Source organism: Mastomys coucha, unplaced genomic scaffold (genome assembly GCF_008632895.1).
Source record: "Mastomys coucha isolate ucsf_1 unplaced genomic scaffold, UCSF_Mcou_1 pScaffold14, whole genome shotgun sequence".
Classification (NCBI taxonomy): Eukaryota; Metazoa; Chordata; class Mammalia; order Rodentia; family Muridae; genus Mastomys; species Mastomys coucha.
In genome coordinates this window covers 127,275,742-127,302,317 of record NW_022196896.1, presented here as the reverse complement: position 1 = coordinate 127,302,317, position 26,576 = coordinate 127,275,742, and the positions used below count along the sequence as shown (strand labels likewise).

Here is a 26,576-nt window from a genome sequence, read left to right as displayed (position 1 = left end):
AAACTCTGTACAGAATTTTGTCTGACTTTGCATTATTGGTAAGTCAGCGAGGATCCTAATGGACCACAGAGGATGAGACAACAAGACTCAAATCAATAGATACACAAGGCAGACAGACTTGCATAAATTAGCACTCTAATAGGGAAAGATAAATATGTATTCTCGTTCATCTTTCAAGTCATCCGCACTATTGAAAAAAGGGTCTAACACATAGCACCCTGATTTATTTTCAGCTTTGTTCAAGGGTGCAGAAATGGGAAGATGCAAGTAAATTGAGCATTGAGGAGAGTGCTCTGAGCTGCTGGCATTAGATCGATGTATCAAATACAGTGTGTAGAACTCAGCATGATATGTCCACATGGGAGATTCTATTGTCAGTGTTCCTTATAGAAATATGAATACTCAACAGAGCTCTCCGGAGGGCTGGCTCCATGACCAGAATGTATCTTGGTGAAATGAGGCTCAGATCTTCACATTTGGATACCAGGGGGGAGCTGTACCTCCATCCCATACCTACTGAGGAAACAGGGGGAGCTGTACCCCCATACCATACCTACTGAGGAAACAGGGGGGAGCTGTACCCCCATCCCATACCTACTGAGGAAACAGAGGGGAGCTGTACCCCCATCCCATACCTACTGAGGAAACGGGGGAGCTGTACCTCCGTACCATACCTACTGAGGAAACAGGGAGAGCTGTACCCCCATACCATACCTACTGAGGAACAGGGGGGAGTTGTACCTCCATCCCATACCTACTGAGGAAACAGGGGGAGCTGTACCCCCATACCATGCCTACTGAGGAAACAGGGGGAGCTGTACCCCCATACCACACCTACTGAGGAAACAGCAGGGAGGTTTTTTTCTGATGTGGAATGCAGGGAATAATTTTTCTAGAACCAGGGAAGTCACTGATCACCTGCTACTGCTGAACTACACAGCGGTTTCATTAACTATCACCAGCTCAACTCAAGGCCTGGGTAGTGTATGGTAACACGGTGCTCCGTTCCCCAGTACCCGAGCTCTGCTGTGTGTCTTTCAGGGTACAATGGCTTTAGCACAGATGTCCTAAGTGCCAGGCTCCCAGTCACAATGTGACTAGTGAACTCAGAAGACCTGCGGTCACTTTGTCTATCCCTTCTGTTACCTTGTTTGTACATCTGTCTACTGAAAAGGAGCTGGGTATAGAAAAGCCTGCCAGCTAATCTTCATTGCCTTTGTATAAAAGACCGAAAAGTTGGGCGTGGCTTTGCCATCTTATGTGGGTAGCATCCAGCCCCGGGTAGCAAGCTGGTCACCTGAGCTGTTGGGTGATTCAGTGTAGGGCGATAGGCTACATAGGCAACGTGCTAACGGTTTTAAGCCGGCACTCTCCAGAAACCTCACATACAGACGAGAGAACCCTGCTCCTTGGGGAGACTTTGGATGTCCTCTTTCATGGTACTAGAATACTCTGGGTTGAGTAGCTATTTTTAAAGATGGGTATGAAATTCAGGGGTGGGTTGGCTGTTGTTTCTTTCTTTGGTTTTACTTGGAGAAACTTTCACTCTTTGAGAGGTCTTCTAGAAATTCCGTCATAGGGATAACACTATTTGTATTATTGTAAGAAAAAAAAAATAACTAATTTGTCCATGTTGTTTTGGTCCCAATAAATGAAAAAGGAATAAAGAGAATCACATCTGCCAAGTATCAGCACTTCTGATCTCTTCCTTTGCATATTTTAAAAATAGATCTTTCCTTAGCTCCCTTCCATTATGCTTAACTGTGACCAGCACTTTATGGTCTTATTATATAGCTTGGTTTCATTAGGGCAATGAAAATGGTATTGAACAACAGCAATAATATAATGCAGGGAAACAGTTTGTAATTCAGTTGGAAATTGCTAATGCAGTAGACAGTCGATAATACAATCAGCTTGACTTTCGTAGGAAAACATGAGCTCAATCTCCTCTGCTCTCTTAGCCGATCTTCTCAGAGGGCAGGGCTGTGGCGATATACCCTGTCTCTCTCTCTCTTTCTTTTTCACACACATACATACTCACGCACACTCACTCACATACACACACACTCACACATACACACACTCGCGCACACTCTCACACACTCGCGCACACTCTCACACATACACACACATACACACACACACTCGCGCACACACACATACACACACACACTCACACATACACACACACACTCATGCACTCTCTCACACACACACTCACACACACACACTCGCGCACACTCTCACACATACACACACACATATACACACACACTCTCATACACACACATACACATACACACTCACACATACACACACACACACATACACACACAGTCACACATACACACACACACACACACTCGCGCACACACTTACTGGGATGCCCCTGAAGAGGAAAGTCCGTTATGAATCAAATTTGGACTGCTACCTAAATTTCTGGGAAGCAACACTATGTAAGACTGAAATTCTCCCTGAAGGGTTTTCAAAAGAGATGTTACATAATTTGTAGTCCTGACGTAAACATCTGTATGACAGGGTCCCTCACAACATATCTACTTGTATATTGCACTATAGTCTTGATGAGAAGCAAGGTTCTAAAGAAATTGGTGCTGACTAGGGAGTATCAAGGGGAAATAAGCAGGCTCCCTGTTGGCGGACTTATACCATGCATGATGAGTGCAGGCATGCACTTGTAAGTCCTGTGGCTAAGAGCATTGAGTATGAGTAGTATCTGGAACAGAAAGGAGAATAATCTTGGAAAAGGGTCAGGTGGAGGGAAGCGGTGTGTGTGTGTGTGTGTGTGTGTGTGTGTGTGTGTGTGTGTGTGTGTGTGAGAGAGAGAGAGAGAGAGAGAGTGTGTGGGGGGGTATAATGACATTTTAATTTTAATTAAATTGAAAAAAATTAAAATAAAACTTATTTTAAAGACATGTTTAGGTAGATTCTTACTGCTTTTTCTCTATTAGCTTAGTTGTGACAGTTGAGTCAAATGGAATGTTAAAGTTGAGTTTGGGAGGAGCTTGGTGTACATGGTAATCATGTAGCCATGAACACAGTGCTGGGAATCCTAATTGAGCGGTGATAGAAGATGCTGCATCATAACTTACCAGTAAGAAAGTCAGGAGTGATATGTCTGATTTGGGTGGTCTTATAGATTTTCTAGTCCTTAGAACCAGTACAGTCTCCTCTACACAGCCTCCTCCTACACAGCCTCCTCCTCCTACACAGCCTCCTCCTACCCAGACTCCTCCTCCTCCTACACAGCCTCCTCCTCCTACACAGCCTCCTCCTATACCAGCCTCCTCCTACCCAGACTCCTCCTCCTACACAGCCTCCTCCTCCTACACAGCCTCCTCCTCCTACACAGCCTCCTCCTCCTACACAACCTCCTACACAGCCTCCTCCTTCACAGCCTCCTCCTACACAGCTTCCTCCTTCACAGCCTCCTCCTATGTAGCAGAACTTTTTAAATATCCTGTCAGAGAACAACAGTATTTCATGTTTTCATTTACTTCCAAACATCATCAGTCTTGATTCGGTTTGGTTTGTTTATTGTTTGGTTTGTTTGGTTTGGGTTTCTGTGTAATAGCCCTAACTCTCTTGGAACTCACCTTGTAGAGCAGGGTGGCATCGAACTCACAGAGATCCACCTGCCTCTGCTTCCCAAGCATATACTAGGCATGCATCCCCATGCCAGGTGATATCCATCATCTTCATACATATTTTATATTGAAGTCAGCACTCCGATTTGAAAGATAAACAAAGCTAAATTTAATATTCTATTAAAAGTGATTCGCATGCAGTAGGTCTATATTTTTCGCTTTAGTACCAGAAATCTTTACTTACCACTAAAATAAAACAAAAACACTATGTGCTCCTAGATGCCTTAATTTTTGGTTCACTTCCCCCTAGTGGGTTAGGATAGTTTGTGACTTTTTAAAATTCAAAAGTGTAAGCTGGAGTTGCCTTGTGCTCCAGATCTTGAAGCGGATCACATGGCCAGTCAGCCAGGACAGGCCCTTTCCTCTGGCCTTGGGCTGCTGCTTCTCATAGCTCACAGGCTGCAGGTTGGGCTTGATGGTACCAGCCGTGGATGCTGCTCCTCATCCCTCCTGTGGAGTGTGGAGTTTTGGTAGCAGCCCATCAATGAATGCCACGGGACATTCTTACTGGCTATGGCTGTTGTACCACAGGAAACAGCACCCTTAGGGGCCATGATTTCTGCCTCTCTCACTGTCTTTGGGTGGATCTTAGCTCTTGCCTGTGGTGGATTTTGTTTCTCGGGTATAGGGTTGTCTTTCTCCCCACACTTGTAAATCTGAGTTCTCCAAAGTACGTCTCCTGTTTGCTTACACCCTACTTCTCTGAGGTAGGGTTGAAGGGTGTATTTTATATTTAACTTTTAGGGTGGGAAAAAAAAACCTACAAGTTCCTTTTAGCATATAAAATGGGTTATGATTTTAATTAAATATTTGGCATGTATGAAGTAGGAAGCAGATGTTGAATTAAAACTTTGACAGATGGAATTGGCCTTTTCTGTAAATAAATCGAATGATGAGCTATAGTCATATTTATCAGATGTTGGGCATAGATTCTGTGTGTTAAGTTCTGGGCTGACTTAGCAGCTCCCACAGGTTTCATAAACCCATTCACTGTTTTTTGACCTAGCTCATCAGTGTTGAGTTTGTGACTGGCCCTAGCTCCTTTTTTGTTTGGTTTTGTTTTCTCTCTCAGAGAAGAAAGAACACTTTGAGGAGCCATAAAATGTTAATGCGCACACGGTGGAATTTTGGGATCTGCAATTGTCCAGCCGAGTGTTGAGGAAAGCCAGTTGTGACCCTTTCTTCTCCAAGCTCCTGGCGCTGACTTGTCAGCCGGCATGGACTGCCTGTTATCACCATGTCATTTCACCATCCTTGTATCTCATGTCCTTTGAAACTCGGGGTCTGTACAAGTGGCTCATTCAAAGCTTGTAGCAAGCTGTTCCAAAACTTCTGGGAGTTCAAGAGGAAGGTCACATTCTCTTGCTTTGAACTACAGGTTTGAGAGTTTATTAGAATGAAGAGGATGGAGAAAAACACCAGCTAGCCTCAGTCACTGAGATAAACAAGATTCAGGTAGGGAGAGCTGTTATTGTACATGAGCATCCCCAAAGTGCTTGGAGTCGCATCTCAGAAATAAATCATGGACTATCCGTCTCTTCGCCTTCCTTTACATTCCTTTACATTTGCTTGGGATAGAGCAATCTGCTTCTTTCTTTCTTTCTTTCTTTCTTTCTTTCTTTCTTTCTTTCTTTCTTTCTTTCTTTAATTTTTATGTAGGGTTATTCTTACTTATAGCCTCCTGTGGTCCAGGCTATAAAAGTAAATATAGGAGCCAGCTGTATGAATGAATATCCTTTTAATAACTTCAGGGAAGAAATTATAATAATAGTAAGCAGTGCAAAGCCACGTTGATGTGATGACCTATAGAACTCTGCTCCCTCACCTTAAGCCACAGGCTATCTGCCAACATGTGCGTTAAATGGCATGGCAGTTTCCTATGTTTTGATATTAAGAAGTACCTTGTGGTTTATTGTGTTGCTAAGACACATTTACTGTGATTTTTGAAGGGTGCTATCATATTCTATTTTAATTTCCAGGGTCAAGGAGGAGAAAATGGAGTAGTGACTCTTCTATAACACCTCCGTTCCTTCTGCCTCTAAGAAAGCCTTGCTGAACCCTCAGGACGGAGAGGTTGCTGAGTGATGCTAGCACAGTCACTTTTGTAGGGCCCTGAGTTAAATTCAGAGGTGAAACTCTCCTTGCTTAGGAAAACAGAGGGACTTCTCTGCTCGCAATAGCTCATGGATTTTGAGCATCTCCGTATTATGGTGCTGTGGTGCATGCCAACAGTGGCTTAAGGCTCTTCCCTTCCCTCTTAGTCCCCTCTTCCCCTGAGCAGTTTTGGTTCATCAATTTATCCACCCATTGTTTCTTCTTATTATTGTCACCTATAGTAATATAACTTGAAACCATTCCACATTTCTTCTGTACTATTAATTTTATGTTTAAGACCCAGTATTACCCAAGTTACTGTTACAAACTACAATAGACTTGGCAACTTAAGTAATTATGTAACATCTATTTTCTGGAGGCAGGAGGTCCAATGTCAAGATCCAGCAGGGGTTGGTTAGGGACATCTAAATGGCTTATGAGCAGCTCCCTTCTCATGATATCTCCCCATGGCCAACTGAGGCGTTGATCTGATACCTCCCACTAAAGGGGCGTTAATCCTATTGGATAAGGGCTCTGCCTTTACACCCCCTTTTAGCGTAATTATTCTCATAAAGACCCTGTCTCAAATACATTCATGTAGAGGTTAGGCTTTCAATGTTAGCTATCTAGGCATAGAGATACATTAAGTGTATAATACAGCAAATATGGAAGAAAAAAACCCTGTGTCTTAAATGGACTGCAGACCACGATGGGTGCTTTGTAACAGGTTGGTAGACTTCAAGATGGTGTTTGCTTTACACACAACATGCGCTGGTGCTGATAGTTTTAGGGAAATGCTTAACGGGTCCCAAAATGAAAACGGGGGAATGCCTGTTTACCACCAGCCTTCATGCAGTGGCCTGTATTGGCTGGGGGAGATATAGAAGGAGATGTTTCTAACCCACCAGCATTGTGTCCTGGTGGAGACTAAGGACAATGGATTAATTCTGGCCCATAGTCCCAGAGATCAGAGTCACTGCCTGGTGGTGACTGGTTGATGGCTGAGAAATTTGATTTCCTCTCCTCACTCGGGGTGAAGCCTCAGAGAGCCTGGATGCCAAGCAGTTTGTGTTCTCCACATCTCCCTGCATCGAAACCCTGTCCACTTTGGTTCTGACCTGAGCAGACGGGAGCCTCCAGACCCAAAGATCCTCTGGATTGCCAGCTTCTGGTTGCCGGGGACACAACTCAGAACAGAACAGTGGTTGGCAGAGGCTGAAAGGAGTCTTGGGTGTTCCTGCCAGTGTGAGAGGCGGCTGCAGGGTTTTGTGAAGCGGACTGCTGAACCCTCTCAAACAGAGGCACCCAGTGCCGCTCAGCTGTGTAATTGGGATGGAAATGGGCCAATGAGAGGCAGCAGTTTGTGCTTAACCTTTTGGGAGTCTTGTTCCAGGAGACTTAAGGGGGGGGCAACATTACAAATAATAAGCTTCTCCGCCTGATTTGTAATGAATTAGTAATAAACGGCCCGGTGCTGTACAAAAGTCTGCCGATTACAGAGCAGCCTCCGCTAAGAGCGCGGGACCACATCTTATTTTGATCAGCTGTAGCATAGCAAAGACATGTAATTATCATAATCTAACAATTAGCTTGGCATCACTTTCCAGTGTTTAATTACCCCGATAAATGGTAATTGAATAGAGGACTTAATGACAAGAGAGAAACTTTCATTCTGCCTTAGGTGCTTAAGTTGCCTCCTCGGCTGGGCATAATTTTCTAGCTTTGCTTGAACAACAGTCCTGATTATCATTTTCTCTTTTGCAGTCCGCCGTTATTTGGTTTCATGATCTTGACCTTTTATATATATATATATCTATTTCATACCATTAAATTCTTCTAGAAATTTCATACAGGGACACAGGACCCACAAGATCGTTACATGCTTTAGAAATCATTTTGTTTTCAACTAAATTTTCTCTTTTTTGGGCAAACATTGAAGTGCAGATACTCAGCCAGGGGTTGGGATAACTGACAATAGATGTTGCAGCATCAAGGAGATGGGCAGGTAAAAGACCTACAGGCATGTCCCAGCCTCCCCCTGAATCTCCCCATTTCCTTTGGATGGATTTGATTCTTTTTATGATGATAGTGAACATCTAATTTCTTGACCCTCCAGATTTCATCTCCTTTCCCTTCTTAACCTCATTTCCAGTTAGATTTTTATCCAGCTACTCAAAGGTCTCAAGTGGGCCATGAACCTAGCTACCTCTTGCATGCCATCTTGAATGGCCACAACACCAATCTCTGCTTTACAAACTGAAGTTCTCTATGAGCTGATATTACGATTGTTATTCCTTGGCACACATGGTCCCTTTTGACTGATACAGGTCAAAGTAAAAAAAAAAAATAGGCCTAAGACATATACACCTTTTCTTTCTTCTTGCTTATTGTGTCTTGCTTGTTTAGTAATGAATTCATACAAACTAATTCCACATAGGTCCTGGGGATCTCAGTTATTGAAAGTCGGGGCATTCTGGGGCTTAGAAGATAGATAACTTTGAAAACATAACCCTCAGCTTAAACAAATATTTTACTTAATATAATCAAGTACTTAAGAAGTATCGAGTCATTGTCCACAAAGCTCTCCTTGAGTTGGTGACAAAAGAAGAGACGTATAATTACTCTTTCGTTATTATTATTTCTGGAACTAAGAGTGACCTGGAATTGTGCCAGACACTACCATCCCACAACAGATAGAGTGGCAGGCTTAGAAGTGAGCAGCTCAGTGGGTGGTTTATTGGCTTGATAGACTCCCATGTACTATGATCATAACCAACTCACTCAGTGTGTTCCTAAGACATTGGCTGTATAACCTATTTGGGGATTTTTTTTTTCTGGACGTACTCATAGTCAATCTGTATATATGTGTCAGGGATCCTGCCCCATATACTTAAGAGGCCCTAAAACTCCAGATGGCTTAGAGCCTGCTCCCTAGCTTAGTGGGAAGCTCCTGGGCAGCAGATGTAGTGAGAAAGAGCCTATTCTGCATTGTAAAAGTGACCCACGCATGCTAAGACCACACGGATTGCCAGATGTTAATTCTTTATTTTTGTTTCAAAATCCCCATTTGAAAACTATTTGACATGATCTGTGATGTGTCCACCCTGTTAGATCTCTGCTTGCTTAACAGGCTGACGTGGCCTGCTGACATTGACATACTCTCGGTCCCTGCCTCAGGCTTCACTGGGGGCTTAAAAGCAATTAGACTGTCACCCAAAATACCCAGTCCCTTCCTAGAGAAAAGTCTTGTTTAGGTCCCGCCAATTTAATGCTTTGTTTCCTTTGGAGCTCCTCTGTCAAGCTAATAAAGCAAAACTCCAAATGAGTTAAAACACTGGAAGAGAAAACATTTTGCATGTCTTGTGTTTGAAACAGGTGCTGCTCTCAGGAAATACATTTTTTTAAAAAAAAAGTATTTCAGACTCATGTGCCTAATATTAGACTAGCAACAAGCCAGAGCAGTTTAAGATATTCATATCTACCATTGATATGGGTAACTAGTATCAGATATGGGACTTTAAAATGCACACACATGTACAGAGAGAAAAAACCCAAAGTCACAAGTTAGTGTATTGCAATATTTATGGATTCTTAGGATCTGGCCAGGAATATTATATCTTATTATTATTACCACAGTTAATGAGAGTGGTCATGCCACAGACTCCTCACTAACAAAGCATGCACATCAGTGGATTCTGTTTGGCATTTTCATGACTGGATCAACACAGCACGTAAATCTGGAAAGCAAATATTTTATCAGGACCTTATACATCATTGGACGAAAAGGCATTCAATGTAGCAGAAGCTATTAGCATATGTACCACATATATGCAGCCTGTTCTGGACTGAACTTCATCTGCAGAAGAGTAAGGAGGGCTTGCATATCCCTGAGATGCACATGGGAGCAAGTTTCCCCCCTCTAGCTTGTGGGTTTCCACTTCTTTCAGAAGTTGATCTTCTCGTAGTTGATGCTGGGTCATTGCAGAGCCTGGAAGAAGTAGGCAGTTCAGTGCTGTCCATTACATCGGTCATCATCAGCTTCAACCCATCTGGTTGCACTGAAACAATCCGCACCTCAAACTCTAAGAACCCAGTGTGAAAGTGGATTACCAAATCATCCCCAAAACACACCCCCCCGCCCCCGTTTTAGCCCAGGAGAGAGGGGGACAGTTTAAAATTAGCAAAACAAATATTTGTTCGGCCCTCGATGCTGCCACCGCCACCATTTGTCTGTGCCAAGTTTCACTTACTGTTTATGTTTCATGCTTTAACCTCTGCAGGAAAAACGAAAAAAGAACATCTTCAGATTTAGGGTAGGGACCATAAGGCTTGCATTCTGCGCCGTGAGAAAGAGCAGAAGGAGCCAGGGGGAGGCATGTTGCGCAACAGGGCTGCTGTCCTGCCCATTGCACAGAAGCACAGTTAAAAACTGAAGCCTGCATCCCTTCCCGGGGCCCACCGGGTCCTTTTGGGACGAATGAGAAATTCTTCTGGCTAGCAGACACATCTTATTGTGTAATTAGACTTTAAATCAGAACTGGTGGAGTTGAAAGGCAGCCGCGGTGGAGATGCACTCGCTCCAGTTTTGGTTTAAAATTCGAGAGGAACCCTGAGCTGATAAATTCTCTTAATCTTTGATCATAAATCATATCCTTCCTTTTGCATTTCAGCTCCAGAATGTAATCCATTAGGTCACCCCGTAATTAAAGAAGTGACGGCTCAGTGCTGTTCAAATAGGGCTCACCTCCTGACATGTTAAAATACATCTGAATTGTAGTCATCAGCCATCAGATTGGAGAGAGATAACATTTTCATTTGTGGAATCCTTGAAGACATTACCTGAAGGGGAAAAAGGGTGCCCCGAAGCTCCCTAACTTCTAATGGCACTGTCTCGTTTCAGTGGTGCTGTCTCTGTATTTATGGAGGAGAGCCACTTCACTCAGGAGCCGCCTGATAAAATACCTTACTTGGTATATCCCTGGAAGCAGGCTCTCTGCTGTGCCAGCAACATATGCTAAAGGCCAATTTAGAATGTTTTAAATAGGCACCGTCCCCTTCCTTTTCCAGCTACTACTAAAATGAAATGCATTTTGGAGGATGGATCGAGAGCAGGCATGCAGGAGAATGTGGCTGGAGGGAGACGGTGCCTCCGCAGCACCATATCCTGCAGCCCAGGGCACTGCCTGCCTCTTTTTCTCACTGTTTGTTTGCCTTCCCTATCTGTCAAGATTCACAACACAGGGGCATATGGTCGGGGAGGAGGTAAGGTCAGCGACGTGAAACAGCATCCACTGACAAAGACAGCTGCGCCGGATCTATTTGTTTTAACAAAGAGTCACTGAAGGACAGGATTGAGTTAAGAACTCCACTGATAAAGAACCCAAGAACTCAAGGACTAGATGCCCTATTCTGCAGTGGCCCAGAGTGGAAAAGAAAGTGGTTAACAGGACAGAGATGTTATACCTCAGGCTCACTCGTGCCATCCAATGATGCTTCGGTTCGTATCTCATTACACATTTGAGGGCACATTATTGCAACCTCAATGAAGGGACGGGTTGTCGTCGTCGCCATAGTTGTCATGTCTTGTCTGTATTTGTTTTGAGTTTTGAGATTCACATCTTGATTGACTTCTAACTGCGCAGGGTAGCTAAGGGAGGAGATATTAACACTGGCTTTAACTTGATGATCAGGGTTAAATTTGAACATACATTGGAAAGTCAACAGCTACAATCTGTGTGAGACATGGCCACTCACCTGTGTCTGGAGGCATATTTCCCAACTCTCCCATGGTTCCCTGCTTCTGTGTCACTTTGCCACAAGTTGTCCTTTTACCAGCCAGGTGGCTTCTATCTTCAACTTCCATCAAGTTATAATTTACTCTGGGTATTGAGGATGATTAAAGGGGCTTAATTTTTGTGCTGAATTTTGTTTATTTATTTTATGTATATGAGTACACTCTTGCTCTCTTCAGACATACCAGAAGAGGGCATCGGATCCCTTTACAGGTGGTTGTGAGCCACCATGTGGTTGCTGGGAACTGAACTCAGGACCTCTGGAAGAGCAGTCAGTGCTCTTCCCTGCTGAGCCATCTCTCCAGCTGAGAATTTTATTCTTAGTCAAGTGAAATGGACCTTTTGTGATATAGATGGCATTGATCCTCAACCAGTCTACTGCTCAATTTTGAAAGATGTGGAATATATTTTTGCTGTAGGAGAATATTACTGTATGTTGTGGAACAATAACCTGAGCAGGCACGTACTCCAGTGAGGATCGGGGTCATCTTTCTAGATGTGTGAGACGTTTCTGTCTCCTCAGATATTTCCGTTGTGAGAATAGTCATGATGGTGTTTTCTGCAGATGAAATCCCCTTCTAAATCTGCTGAGTGTTCATGCTTCTGCACTGTGAAACAGTGATAATTTAGTGGAAGAAGAATGGCTGCTAGATAGTATAGCTCTTCACAAGGTACAGGGATCTCCAGGAGGTCATAGCTAGGCACAGTGGCTGAAATTAGAGGAAGTACCAAAAAGGAGAAATTTGCAGGAAAAGTTCTAGGTTGTTGACTAACCTGTTAACTTCATGGTTGTGTGTCCAGGGGCATCTGTAAATATTGGCATGCCAAGTCTTTCTAGAGTCTTTCTAGATGTGTATTTCCAGTTTGATGTGAGCCCAAGCTCAGGAAAGCTGTTTCCTCATAGAAAAAGATGTCACTATGTGAATGGCTGCTGAGCCTGAGAATACTTCATTCTGTGAAAGACTGGAATAGTGCACATGAGTTAAGAGCTGCGTGCCCTTGGCTGCTGGTTTAGGATTTGGGAGTCAAGTGAGTGGGCAGGAGGAGAACCAGGACTTGGCTTATATTGGTATCACCCTGAAGTAAACTAGTACCCACTTTAAGGGGCTGTTATTGTAAGAATAGAAGCTGCTACAAGGGTGGATGGAGCTACCCTACTGTGCATCCCTACTGTGTGTGGTTTCAAAGAGAGAATATATTCTAGAGCCATGTTAAGACTTGTGTTCTGATTTTAGCCCCACTACCTATTTACTGTGAAACATTGAGCTAAGAGGAAAATGTTTTCTCTGGATGGTGTTCCTGATTGTTAATGTAAACACATTCTAACTACTCAGTGTAGTTGTTTTGAGTGTTTCGCAGTATGTATATTTCATAGATATAGAACACACGCAAATCTCAAGGACAGCAAATGCTTTTTTTAAAAAAAAAATTATTTATTTTATGTATATGAGTACACTGTAGCTGTCTTCAGACACACCAGAAGAGGGCATTCAATTCCATTACAGATGGATGTGAGCCATCATGTAGTTGCTGGGAATTGAACTCAGGACCTCTGGAAGAGCAGTCAGTGCTCTTAACTGCTGAGCCATCTTTCTAGCCCCCAGCAAATGCTTATTATGTCAGTAAATGGAAAAGAGAACTGGCACCCTATCGAGAATTGTCCCTCTAGGACTATGAGGCAAACCTGTGGATGTGGTGTTAGCAATTTAATCTCTTAGGAAATGTAAGTGAAGAGTTATTAGCTCTGTGGTCACTTTCCCATCTACCTTTTATGAGCTAGGAACACTGGGCACGTCACATTATTCCTAAAACTTGGTTTCTTTGTCTTTGAATGGATATAACAACAGTGGGTATCCTGTGGTGCTGTGATGAATGTTAACTGAAATACTAAATGTCACCCAGAAAGTGTTCAGTGTTAAGTCACGCTTGTGAGTTTCATCACGGTGAGAAAGCCATGACCATTTTGTACCCAAGGTAGGAGGGCTTGGTATAAAATAAGAATATCTAATGCTAACTTTTTCTTTTATACTTGAGTACATTATATAATATCTTTCATGAATTTCAGTTAGTCATTGTTTGCATGTATATAATATATATGTGTATATACATACATACACACATATATCCTATTCTTTGATATGCAATGGTAAACGAACTTGTGCAAGTTAAAGTTCTGAGGCCAAACAAACAGGCCTATAATCCTATCACTTAGGAAGCAGATACAAAAGGTGTAGGAGTTCAAGGCCATTCTTGTCAGGATAGCAGATTCTTGTACAGCCTCAGCTCCATAACCTGTGTCTGAAAGGGCAGACACACACGGAACTGAAGCAGAAGTGTGAATTGACTATGATGGATTATTGTCTTTAGATATTGATAGACGAGTAGGAATATTAGTCTCTAGAAGAATCACGTTTAAAATAGACACCTCAGTAATTTATTCATCTCACATAAAAGCACAGTATCCCCTGAAGGGACTACTAGTCAACCCACAGTTCCAGAGTTTGCTTCATTAAAATTTTAGTAACATTAACAGGGACAAAGATGGAAAAGATAAACTGAGCCTGAAATGATGATGATGATGATGATGATGATGATGATGATGATGATGATGATGATAATAATAATGATGATGATGATGATAAGTGATAATGTGGCTTTTAATTGTAGAATAACAGAATAAATTCTGTAGAATTACAGAATAAAGGAATAACAGGGTGAGCCCAGGTAGCGACAGTTTTCATTTTCAGTTTGAGCACTTTCAAATGCTAGTCAAGCTAGCATGAGTGACACTTATGGAGAGGAAAAAAAAAAAGAAAAAAACCTTCCCCCTTGAATATCTTTAAAATCTGTAATAATAATATAATAGTATAAAGTGCATCTGGGCATCGCCTTCTGCTGCAGTTCTTGTCTGGCTTCCGTCCAAAGCTGTCAGGCTACCCTTGAGTGCTGATGAGTCATAGCCCAGCACCCTTTTATCTGAACACTGCAATGTCTTTTCACTGTACTTTAGCAGGGATGTTACCTTGATGTTCAAAACTCTTTTAAAAGCAACAAACAACCTTTCCTTGCCTCTTGACAAATCATTGTCCTCCAGTAATGAAGAAAAGGTAAACTCGTGAGCATTCCGAACACAGAGAAATAAACACGCATGGGTCTCTTTGAAAGAAGTGACCCACAAGAGAGGATTCTCACTGAAATGTGGATGCTCTGATGAAACCTCAAGATGTTGTTCCTCTGCCTTCTCCTCTGAGACTTGAGGGGCCTTAGGAGGCCAGTAGGACAGATTCTCACTGTTATCCTGTCTTTATGTGTAGGGAAACTGAGGTTCCGAATGATTGATGATTTCACTCACCAGATCCGATTCTTAAAGCTAGTTCTGCCCACTCAATGAGTAGTGCCACCCTTTCCTTTTAAAGCAATGTTGTCTCTCCAAAGGGAATCTTTGTCAGAGAGTATTTAGCATTGAGAAGAAAAGTAGTCTATTTCTCCCAGGTTGAACATTAGTTCCGAGGTGCTGAAAGTCTCTTGGGTGGGTCCTACATTTTAAGAACTCATTGGGAAACTGGAAGGCGTGGGAGGACCCTGGAATGAGGAGGAGTCTGGGAATCATCCCAGAGATGGACAAAGGAATGAGGATTTTTTACGTGTGGGGAAAGCCAAAGGAGAGTCCCGAGACTGCTGACATCCCTGGATGTTTTATAGACTACCTTGCAGAAGAGGAATTAGATTCGCCCTTTGTAACTCCAGGCAGCAGAAGTCGGATCAGTGGGTAGAAATTACACAGAAGCAGATTTATGCTCAATATAGGAAGAAAGTTTCTAACATTTAGAGATGTCCAAAAATGGAATTGCCCTGCTCATCATCACTGGGAAGTGTTCATGTGAGACTGTCCGGCGTGAAGGTTATGGCACTTCATGAGTGTTGTATTTCAGCAGGAACATAGTTTTATGGTGAACCTTTCTGAGGGCTTAGGGAAGAATTTCCTCAGGAGCTAAAAACAAAAGCTTTTTTTTTTTTTTTGTATGCTTTCCTGCCATGACTTTAGACTGAGAAAGATTTACCTATACGATTTGTTTTTTGTTGGTTGGTTGGTTGCTTGGTTTGGTTTTTTGAGACAGGGTTTCTCTGTGTAGCTCTGGCTGTCCTGGAACTCACTCTGTAGACCAGGCTGGCCTCGAACTCAGAAATCTGCCTGCCTCTGCCTCCCAAGTGCTGGGATTAAAGGTGTGTACCATCACCGCCCAGCTACCTATACGATTTTTGATTCCCACTCCAGTGTGTCCTGTGAAATGTCTTTCAGCTGTCTGGAGGAAGTTATTAATTAAAACAGAGAAGCCATAGTTTTATAAAATTAAACTGAAGCGGGCATTTGGTACTTGCAGGGCTGGGGTTTGTGTGTGTGTGTGTGTGTGTGTGTGTGTGTGTGTGTGTGTAAAACGTTTCAAATCAGGCTCTAAATCCTCATGGTTCAGTGAAGACTTTTCATACTAAATGTTTGATCTCCAGAGTTATGGAAGGATACAGTTGCTGACTGATTCCAGGCAGAAACACCTCCCTGTATAAATGACTGTGTTCTTTCCTTCTGTTTCCAACAGATTCCAGAGGGGTGACTACCACATTGATGTTTGTATCAATGACTACCTGGATGTTTTCTGCCCTCACTATGAGGACTCTGTCCCAGAAGATAAGACTGAGCGCTACGTCCTGTACATGGTGAATTTCGATGGCTACAGTGCCTGCGACCACACGTCCAAAGGGTTCAAGAGATGGGAATGTAACCGGCCTCACTCTCCAAACGGACCGCTGAAGTTCTCAGAAAAATTCCAGCTCTTCACTCCCTTTTCTTTGGGATTTGAATTCAGGCCAGGCCGAGAGTATTTCTACATCTGTGAGTACCTGGAGGTTTATTACATGGTGGGGCAGCTGCAGAGCTGGACTCTGTGTTACAGATGTCTCCTTGTGAACGCATACATCATGATCCCTAGATACATTAGCTGGGAATTGAGAGCCCAAATTAGATTAAAGCCACGGCCCCTCTTCCTCTCTGAAATCCCGTGTCAGCCTGTGCACTGAACCACTGCTGACATGTATTTCTTTTAAATGAAAATTGCCAGGACTTTTTTTTTTTTAAGCTTAGGGAAAGGAAAAAAAGATTCCCGAAAAAAAAAATTGAAGGAAATAATTAAATTTACATAACTTGGAGCCCTTGCTTTCTGATTCAGGTGTCAGCAACATCCTTTCTTTCAGTCAGGCACGGTTTTAGTGGAGAGAGGCGCAGCTCCTGCAAATGTCAGCATGCTGACGATAAATACTTGCTTTGCACAGAGGAGAGTAGACGACAATTAGGAGCAGCTGTGTCCTTAGACAGGCAAGTGTGAAGAAGTATCTGGGAGGAGCACCAGGGGAACTGGTCTCTCACCTGTGAGCAGTGTGTGACCGTCCCAAGAGCGCTCTCTGAATGGTCTCATCGGACCGCATTCATCACGGTGCCGTGGCCCGATTCATTCTCCATCCCAAGCAGCCTTACTCTTTCAGGTGTCCTAATCCACTGGCATGGATTAGTCCCAAATGCTTCTCAGACTTCACTATGTGTGGGACACCTGGGGGACTGGTTGTCATACCAGATGTCAACTGGACGTCTGAGGTGGTCTCAGGTTAAGCATGCATAAACTTCCCAGGAAGTGTTCATGTTGCTGGCCCATGGACCACACACCGAGTAACAGAGTCCTAGATGATACTAATGGGAGGCCTGCGGTAGGCATAGCTGGACCCTTTCTAGTACTGAATATTTAATAGTTTAGCCTTCCCCCATGTAGTTCACTGTTGGCTATAGGACATGAAAACTTGTTTGTTCATGGCACATTTCTGGAAGAGGTCGTACTGGCTCTGAAGTGGGGGCGTATGTGAGATGGAGACACTTCCTGTTTTTAGTAAGGGGCAGACTTGTAAAGAGGCATTTCAGGTAGGGCAGCGACTAGGGAAAGATGCTTGGACGTCAAGTCCAGTGGGGACTCGGGAAGACCTGAGGTTTCGCCTTTTTCGGGAATCAGGGAGTGCTGTTTGCTCCAGCTGTGTGGAAATCCACCTGATACCACTCTAAATGCTTGGCATCCTTCTGCATCAGCTCGCCAGACAAACAAGATAGAGAACATTCCTGTTTCTCTGACTCAGTTCTTCCATCCAAATGTCTCCACCCACACGGTTCAGTCCCACTGAGTTCCTAGCTCCTCTCCGTCTTCAGAAAACAGAATTTTATAGCAAGTCTGATTTCGCCACCGCCACGGCTCTCTCGCTCATATTAGAGTTGAATTTAAAAAGGAAATTGAACAGTACCAGTTTTATTATTTCTGTACATACTTCAGTTGTTAGTCATGAGAAAACATGTAAAAAGCCTTGATACTATCTTGCATTAAGTCCATAAAAATAAGAGGAGGAAAATTGAGTCTCGCAGATGCAGGAAACACTGGCATCCACTGACCCCTGATTTTCCCAGGCAGTGCGCTCACAGCCTCTCTGAGGTCTCCCTTTCTGAAAGAATCCTATTTCAGCAAAGGAGGGAAAGGAATGAGAAGGCATTCAGTGGTCGAGCAGCATTAATTTCATTAATTCTCCCACTGTGAGATGCTGTGCTACAAGGGGAAATTATTTTCAGAACCGATATCTTCTTATTGACTTTTTGGACTTAAAAACCAACAAAAGCAGAAGCTGAAAATCAAGAGAGAACATCAAGATGGGAAATGCTCACCAGCTAACTGGCTGATTGCATGATTATTAGAAGTTTCAGAATCCACTGAGGTTCGTAAGCAAGACGGTATTCACAGATGCTGTATGCTTACGACTGGGTTCTCCTCATTTGTGGTTAAATTCAATATTTCACTAAAAATCATTATGTGTCTTCTATAACATTCATTTAACAGAGTCATTTAACTGTCAAGGGCTCCTGTCAAAGTAATTGTTCCAAAATGCTTCAAAATATCAAGAGCTTTTCTGCTATTCGGTGGAGTTTAACTTAAATTACTTTTCTTCTTTTCTTTTCTTTCTTTCTTTCTTTTTTTTTTTTAATGAAAGGTAAAATAGTACAAAATTAACCAGCGAAGCGATGTTCACTTACAAGAAGCACAGTGGCCTGGTGTTCGATTAAATGGAATTTCCAACCACTACCCCACAGTAAAAGCCTCCTGGCTCTCACTGCTGAGACCAATGGCAGAGCTAGTGTGGTGATGTGTCTCTTAGCATGTTTCATGGGCTCTGCTCATAATTAAAGCACAGGATTCTTGGGGGAGAATTGGCCCTCAGTTGAATTGCTTTTCTCCTGAGATGTGTGGGAGGAACAGAGTGATTGGGAAATGGCTTTTTTTTTTCTTTTCACACTCAGAAACAAGCTAAACTGGCCAATAGTGGAAATTATAGAAAGTTGGTGTGAGGGCAAGGGGCCAGTCTCGCAGTACCTCACCACACTTCTCCAGAACCAGGAACAGGAAAACTCGCGGCCTCGTGTCTATCTCCCTTTAGATTTATGCTCTACTCTGAGGTAGGATGCCAGACATCAGCTAGAAACAGATTTGGTGGGGAGGAAAGGTAGGCATTTCATAAGACGGGTACCTAGACTCAGACAGAACACAAGCCAGACTTATCAATATCCTCCTCATTTAGACTAGACTTTGTTTCCTTTATAATTGTTTTCCTTATGTAAATTAAGAAACTGTAACTGTTGACTCTATCTTGTATGAAGTGTCTAATCTACCTCTGAGACAAAGTATCCTTAGCTGTCCCAGCTCTTTTTTTCATCCTAAGTGAGTGCTTCTTTGTTACCCCTGACCTTTCACTTGGGAACAGGCTGCAGGTTAGAGTTGTGGAGCATTTCCATAGCTCCTGAATTTGACTAGCAGTTTTTAATCCATGGTAGTTAACCTAAGAGATTGGTATCCTAAAGTGGCATTTATATCATTGGTAATAGATGCTCAGAACTGCCAGTTTAACCAGCTAACGAAGGTTGAAGTCACTTATATAGACTTCATACCAGGCATGGTCAATCCCTTACCCATGGCCTGAATACATCCTATGACATCAATGGCTATGAATGTGGTCCTACATAGTAGTGGTCTACAGCTTTGAATCTTAATGTCAAAAGGATACAGTTTTCATGAGGAATTAGAAATTTTAGAAATTAAAATATACTTTAAAGAGGTTTCTCATAAATATTAACCTATAGAGAAACGTTTAGACAAACTTTTCCTGCTCTCATATCTAAACGAGAAGCAATAAAAGAAATCACTAAAATAAGGACATTAAGTTATTTTTTTAAGTCCATAGAAATGATGCTTTGAAGGCACCTTTTTGCTGAGCAGGGATTGGGGGGGAAAGAGGGGAACACAGCAATTACCTGGCCCTTCAGTACTGTAATGAGCTATTTGAACTTGAGTAAATCATCTAATATCGCTGGAGTTCCAAGTCTACATCCGTAGAATAATGTGGCTGAAATGAATGATTTCAGAAATCACTTGGAACTTTAATATCCTCATGTTATTAATTTTTATCTGAGGTCTGCGGCTTCAGCTCAGAGATAACATCTGCGTGATGGGCCAACGCTGGTGCCTAGTAGGTATCAAGAAACAATGCCCAAGGCCAGATTGGAGAACTTGCAGGGTGGAGAGCTGTGTTGGGATCCTGCTCTGTGTCACTGCTGTCTGTGTTCCTCTAGTGGGGTGGGCTCCGTGTGAGTCCACAGCTCCCAGCACTGCTGCCCCCAACCCTATCACATCTGAGTCCGCCAGCCAGAGCTTCCTTTTCCCACACCCATCCTCTCTGAACTCCTTCCTGCTGCAGCCTCTCTGTCCTCCATCCTAGTCCATGTGGCTGGGCAGCACACCCCAGTGCTGGGGTTTAGGCATTTCATTGTCTCCTCCCTTCATACATGTCCTCTGTTCTCACTTCTTCTAGAGATGTGTTGAGAAATGTCTTTATCAGAAAGGCTGAATAAAAATATAAATGTAACACTTTCTTTATCATTCTCTACCTTCTTACTGTCTTATGCAATTATTTCCCTCAGGCACTCATCACTCCTGACATTAAATATTTATGATTTATTGTTCATAGCTGTTTCTGCCCTGTGGCATGTATTATATTGTTTGTCATGAAGAACATGTTCAATAAGTAGGAGTAAATAGTGCTTACAGAGCCTATATTCTGTTCTAAGAACTGTTCTGGGGGACTTTGTCATTAAAGTGGTTCTGTGATACAGGGTTCTTTGCTCTCCACATGTGTGTTTCTGTGCACATGTGCATGTGCCTCTCTGTGTGAGGTGTGTGTATGTGTGAGTACATGTATGTGGTATGTGTGCATGTGAGTGTGTGTATGTGCATACTGAGTACATGCATGTGTGTGTTTGTGTGCAGTATGTACATGTGTGAGTGCATGTGTGTGTTATGTACATGTGTGAGTACATGTGTATGTGTTGTATGTGTACGTGTATGTATACATGTGTGTGTGTTATGTGTATAGAAACTGAGACAAAGGTCAGGTAATTTGAAAAAGGTCCATGTAGGTGCAAAGTAACTAATGGAGAAGAAATTGAAGCCTAGGCCAGAAAAAAATGAAAAGATAAAATCTAAGGCCTCATGTACTTCGAACAGAAGAGTCTACGTTTCTATTTTTAGAAGGTTAGAAATGGGCTCTGGAGATGACTCAGTGGATAAAGTACTTGTCAGACAAGTGTGAGGACTTGTGTTTGGATCCTTAGAGCCCAAATGAGTGAGTGTCGTGCCGGTATGGTGGCTTGCCTGCCATCTCTGCACACAGAGAGCAGAGACATGTGTGCATCTTAAGCTCCAGATAGGATGCTCCCCATCTCCAGATGATAGGCTGGTAACTCTGTCACTCTAGATAACTTCTAAGGCTAGAAGAGTTGCATTTTCTAAAACAAAAGTCCTAACTTGGCTGCATATATAGTATACAGTGTCCAAATTGAGTTATAATTGTCCACGTGACCCTGAATTAATGAACCTTAATGAACAGCTTATGGAAGATAAACATCATTCCCTGAAAATGACAGTTAGAAGCAGAGGATGGTGGCCTTTGCTATGTCTAGTTCATCCGCAGGCACATTCTATGCATGGGTACATTTTCCATAAATCCACAGTATATCTCTCCTCGACCGCATATTAACTGTCAATATCCTGTGTGTTTTGTGTGTTTTTAACTTTGTCTTAGGCTGCGAGAAAACTCTAATATACCCTGCACAGTTTATTTTGTTAAAAAAAAAAAGACTATATTCCTCAGACATGGTTTCTCATAAGGACCCAGATTCTCTCCAGAAACTGACTGCAGAACATGGTTATTGAACAACTCTATAGGTGAGAGAAACTCCTTCATTTGCCAGTTGGCTCCAAAGGCTTCTCTGTAGGTGAATCGTTTGGGACTCCAAGTATGATTTCTTATGGAAGTGTTTATAAAATCAGGTGAGGGCTCAACCACACGAGGGAATCTACTTAGCCATGATACTGATGAAAAACATGTATTTTCCAAAGAGACATGGTAGAAAACAGCACATCTAGAAGAGCTGCGCAATAAATAAAACCTGAATGAATATGTGTCACAATAGCTTACCACATACAGGGAAAAGATTAATTTTAAAGCCTTTGTGTGGCGATATTTGTGTGGCGCGCTCTGTAGCGGCTCAGCTGCTTGGCAGTGTTTTTAATTCTGTGGAAATAACATGACATCAAAGAAGAGTAGAGTGTGGTTTCAATTATTTTTTCGTTAAATTGTATGGACTCTGGTTACTACAGCCCTGGGTCTTCCTATTCTCCCAAGGGTTTATTTGTTCCTTCGTTTACCTCTTTGTTTTCTTTTTTTGTTGTTGTTGTTGTTTTTTTGAGACAAGGTTTGTTTTTTTCTGTGTGTGGGTCTGGCTGTCCTGGAACTCACTCTGTACATCAGACTGGTCTCAAACTCACAGAGCTTGGGATTAAAGGTGTGCACTACCATCATATGTATTTTGTCCGTATATGTGTCTGTGCTCTTGGAAGCCAGAAGAGGGCCCCCAATTCCTGTGAACTAGAGTTACAGACAGCTGCGAACTGCCATGTAGTACTTGGAATTGAACCCAGGTTCTTTGGAAAAGCAGCCACTGTTCTTAACCACTGAGCCATCTCTCCACTCCCTCTTCCTATGGTCCTAAATGCTAGCATATTAATGGGGACATTGTCTAACCTTACCAAGCTTCCCTTTTCTTCATCTGTTAAATAGGTTTAAGAATGAGAGTTCTGCTGGGCAGTGGTGGCGCACGCCTTTAATCCCAGCACTTGGGAGGCAGAAGCAGGCGGATCTCTGAGTTTGAGGCCAGCCTGGTCTACAGAGTGAGTTCCAGGACAGCCAGGGCTATACAGAGAAACCCTGTCTCGAAAAACCAAAAAAAAAAAAAAAAAGATGAGCGTTCTTCATCAAAGCCTTTTTTATTCCTGAGAGTTAGGAAATGAACTGTCTGTTAAAGAGGAACCTGCTAAACGGGTGTGTTTAATACTCCTTATCCAAAATGACTTGCAGCCTTTCAAATAGGGAACTGGATTTGCAGTGGCTTCCATTGGTAATCTACATGAAGAATTATTTTGCTTTTGGAAGTTCATACCAATCCACTTTTTCCATGCATTTTCTTATTGAAATTGACGAATGTGAATATAGCACATTACTGAAGCAGGAGACAGCATTTTTTAACCATACACACTATTTTATTCTTGGATGAGAGGTAACTGGGAAATACTATGCATTTTCTCTTAACTAACTTCTCCATACTTGTTTAGCTTGTTCAGTGTGTGTGTGTGTGTGGGGGGGGTGTACATGCGTATGTATAAACACACACTTTGTTTTTGTTATTGCCTTTTTTTTTAAAAAAAAAAAAGGCTCCTTTGGCATTATTTTCTTTAGCACCAACTGTTCCAAGATTCAAGGTATTCATAACAGAAACTTCCAGCAGAACTCTTATCAAAAACTAGATCACTTCCTCAGTTTTTGTTTTGTCTTTTTAAGATGACCCAGAGAATGTTATTTCAAGGCCTATTTATGTTAACATAAATAAAAAAGCAACAGAATTGTTAAAACACTGACAGATTTTAATATTTCCTAGAGAATAAATAAAAAACTAGATTTTTAGAGTTTTGTTTCATTTTTAAAATAGAAAGCGACCATTTTTCTCCAGTTGGACATCAGACATTTTTCAGTGATAGCATTCGTTTCCTCTCTGATAATAGTCATTTTTATTCTCTTTGTATATTTTACAGGTCTCCTGTGAGCCTACAAGATTGTGCCTTTTCATTTAAAGAATGAGTTTAGAGAATTGTTTCTGGTTCAAGATGTCCCTGGCCATCTTATAGGAAAGCATGAATGGGTTCAAGAGTCCTTAAGTGAAAGTTAAATAAACAACCTGTAAGAAGGTGTTCAGGGACCTCCGGGTTGTTTTCCCTGTGTTAATTGTGGTTTCTCTTATGGAAACAATTGTTTATCACCAGATGCTGTGCCAACCTTCTGAATATGTGTGTGTGGTGTGGTCTTAGCCACTCTGGACCATGGGTGGAGCATCTAGGTTTCGTGGTGGCTTCTCTCCATACTTCAGGTAGCCCTAGTGAAATCAAGGGGAAGCAAGTGATAGGATCACAGGATGGTTTTCAGGACTCGCTCCATTATTTTTTTTTTAACCTTACCACACCATTGCTCTATCATATATTTATGGTTTTGAAGAGAGATGTTCAGTTAGAATTTTAAAAAGAGATGTTGTTGAGGAGTAGAGGAGAGGAGGAACGTAGCTTAACTGATGTTGAAAGGATCAGAGAAACTAATGGCAGGCCTGTGGACATGGGAGCTGGTGTGAACATAGCTGCTCCATGTATGTTGACTTTGAGAGCATCCTGGAAGTTTGCAAAGAGACCTGTGGCAACTCTTGAGTAACTGAGAGTTGATGGGAACTCATGGTATCAACCCCAAGGAGCCAAAGAATCCTGAGCAGACTTCGAGTTGTCTGTGTTTCTCAAAGGCTGACGTTCCAATGAGAAGTTCAGCATCAGAACCGTTTTTACATTCTACTCCTTTTGAGAACTCAGAATGCCATTATGAGATGGAGACAGCGTGTGGAGTTCTGACCTCCTGAGGGATGGAAAGAAATTATGGCACTCGCCCTTTAGTTCCTCCTACCATGCTTCGAATAAACACCAAAAGGGAAACAAATTAAAAGATTGCGCTTCCCCTGCCCTGACCCCAATGTCAAATGTGGCCACGTGGCCAGAAATAACTGTCTGGGCGAATTGCATAATCTCACAGAGAAGCAGCAGTTCCCAGGCTTAGAAACATGGAATGCATTCATCTGGGTCCAGAGTTAACCAAATACAGTTTGGTGGGCTCCTGCATTTCACGTACATGTGGTGTTACATAGAACAGATGCTGGGAGAAATGGAATACCACACCAGTGACACATGGAATAATAGTGTTTATATTTCATTGACTTTGGGTTGTCATCGGACTGTTCTGTGCTTCCCTTAGTAACTCACTAAGACAACGGGACTTCAGTGAGGTGATGTCTAAGTACGATTTGTTATGAACTGCACAAGCATGTACACATCAAATGCATAGTCATTCCCTGGGGGGGGAGGGCATTAAATCCTTTCTAGTATAGAAAACCCCAATCTTTTCCATGAGACACACACACACACACACACACACACACACACACACACACACACAGTGAACGTTGACTGAATGCAGCACACACACACATACACACAGTGAATGTTGACTGAATGCAGCTCGTGCGGGCATAACGGGACCTTGGTCTTTCATCTGAAAAAACACCACCGTCTCTGCAGGGCTTCGCACTCATCTCGACTTGCTCTATTTTAACAGAATGGTCTTGTAACTCTTGGTTTGAAAGTTGTCATACAGCCTCACAGCAGGCTTATATTATCTACAGAGTTCTTTATGAAGAAATATAAATCACCACAAATGAGACTTTTCACAGCCAGATATATGTAGAGATCTGTGTCAGGGCTTTCCTGGCTGGCTAAAAAATATCTCTAGGCTCCGAGGCTTCCTCACAGCTCATCCCGCTCCCTACCCTTTTGGGAAGCAATTCTCAAAACTTGAGATTTATGGTCTGGAGAGAAGACAGTGGCTATAAAGTTTTCTATTTTCTCTTTTTCTTTAATATTAATGCAGAGAACGAGGCATCATCGTTCATTATTTTAGTTCATGAGTATCCTGTGAGTTTGAAATACTGGAGATAAGTTCCTGGAGATGTGGCTCACCTCTGCTTAATAGGGGAAATATGTGGGCGTTGGCAACAGGCTGTTTTTCCCATTAAATATTTTTATGTAGATTGTATAAAACCCACATTAGGAACAAAATCTTAATATAAATGCAATATCCAGGCTTAGTTTAAAATTTTAAAATCTTTACAAAATATTAATTCCTTCTGAGCCCCAAAAGTAAAATATCATGGATTGGAGAACAGCCAGCCCGTCTATTATTGTTAGAAATTGCGATGATAATATCTTTTCATTTTATTTTATTATTTCCACCAATGCATAGTGTTTCTGACCAGCTTTATCTACATCACTGTAAGCTGAGTTTCACTCTGCAGTTAGCATCCCCTTAGCATGCAAATCCTTTAAAAGCAAATAACATGCTCTGGGTAATTTAAAATAAAGAAGGTACATTGCTTCAACTCACCCCAGTCCTCTGACCTTCCAAGCCAGGGCTCTAAGCCAGATTTGCCTCACCTGATTCTTTAGGAAATTTTTAAAACTTAATTTTCCACCGAGGTAAAGAATTGTCTCCAATTCTTACTGAAGTCAGAATGGAGAGATTTCACAATATGCTATGGTGTTTCTTGCTTTCATTCCCACCCTTCAATTTACAAATCCTTGCTTCTCTGTTTTAGGTGGAACTTTAAGAAATAGATATGAAATAGCTTAAGTTGGGGACCCCCAAACATGTTGCTGTTGACAGATTGCTTGAAGGTCTTGCTGGGAGAGAGTGAGTT

At 42.3% G+C, this 26,576-nt stretch overlaps 1 protein-coding gene across 2 annotated transcripts in view; it reads left to right on the top strand.

Annotated features, from left to right (window-relative positions):
* Efna5 (ephrin A5) overlaps positions 1–26,576 on the top strand; it is a 281,409-nt gene that overhangs the window by 216,776 nt on the left and 38,057 nt on the right. For both annotated transcript variants that reach the window (XM_031368577.1, XM_031368578.1), the window contains exon 2: positions 16,147–16,439. In XM_031368577.1, coding sequence (XP_031224437.1) covers positions 16,147–16,439 — 293 coding nt within the window. The remainder of the gene's footprint in view (positions 1–16,146; positions 16,440–26,576) is intronic.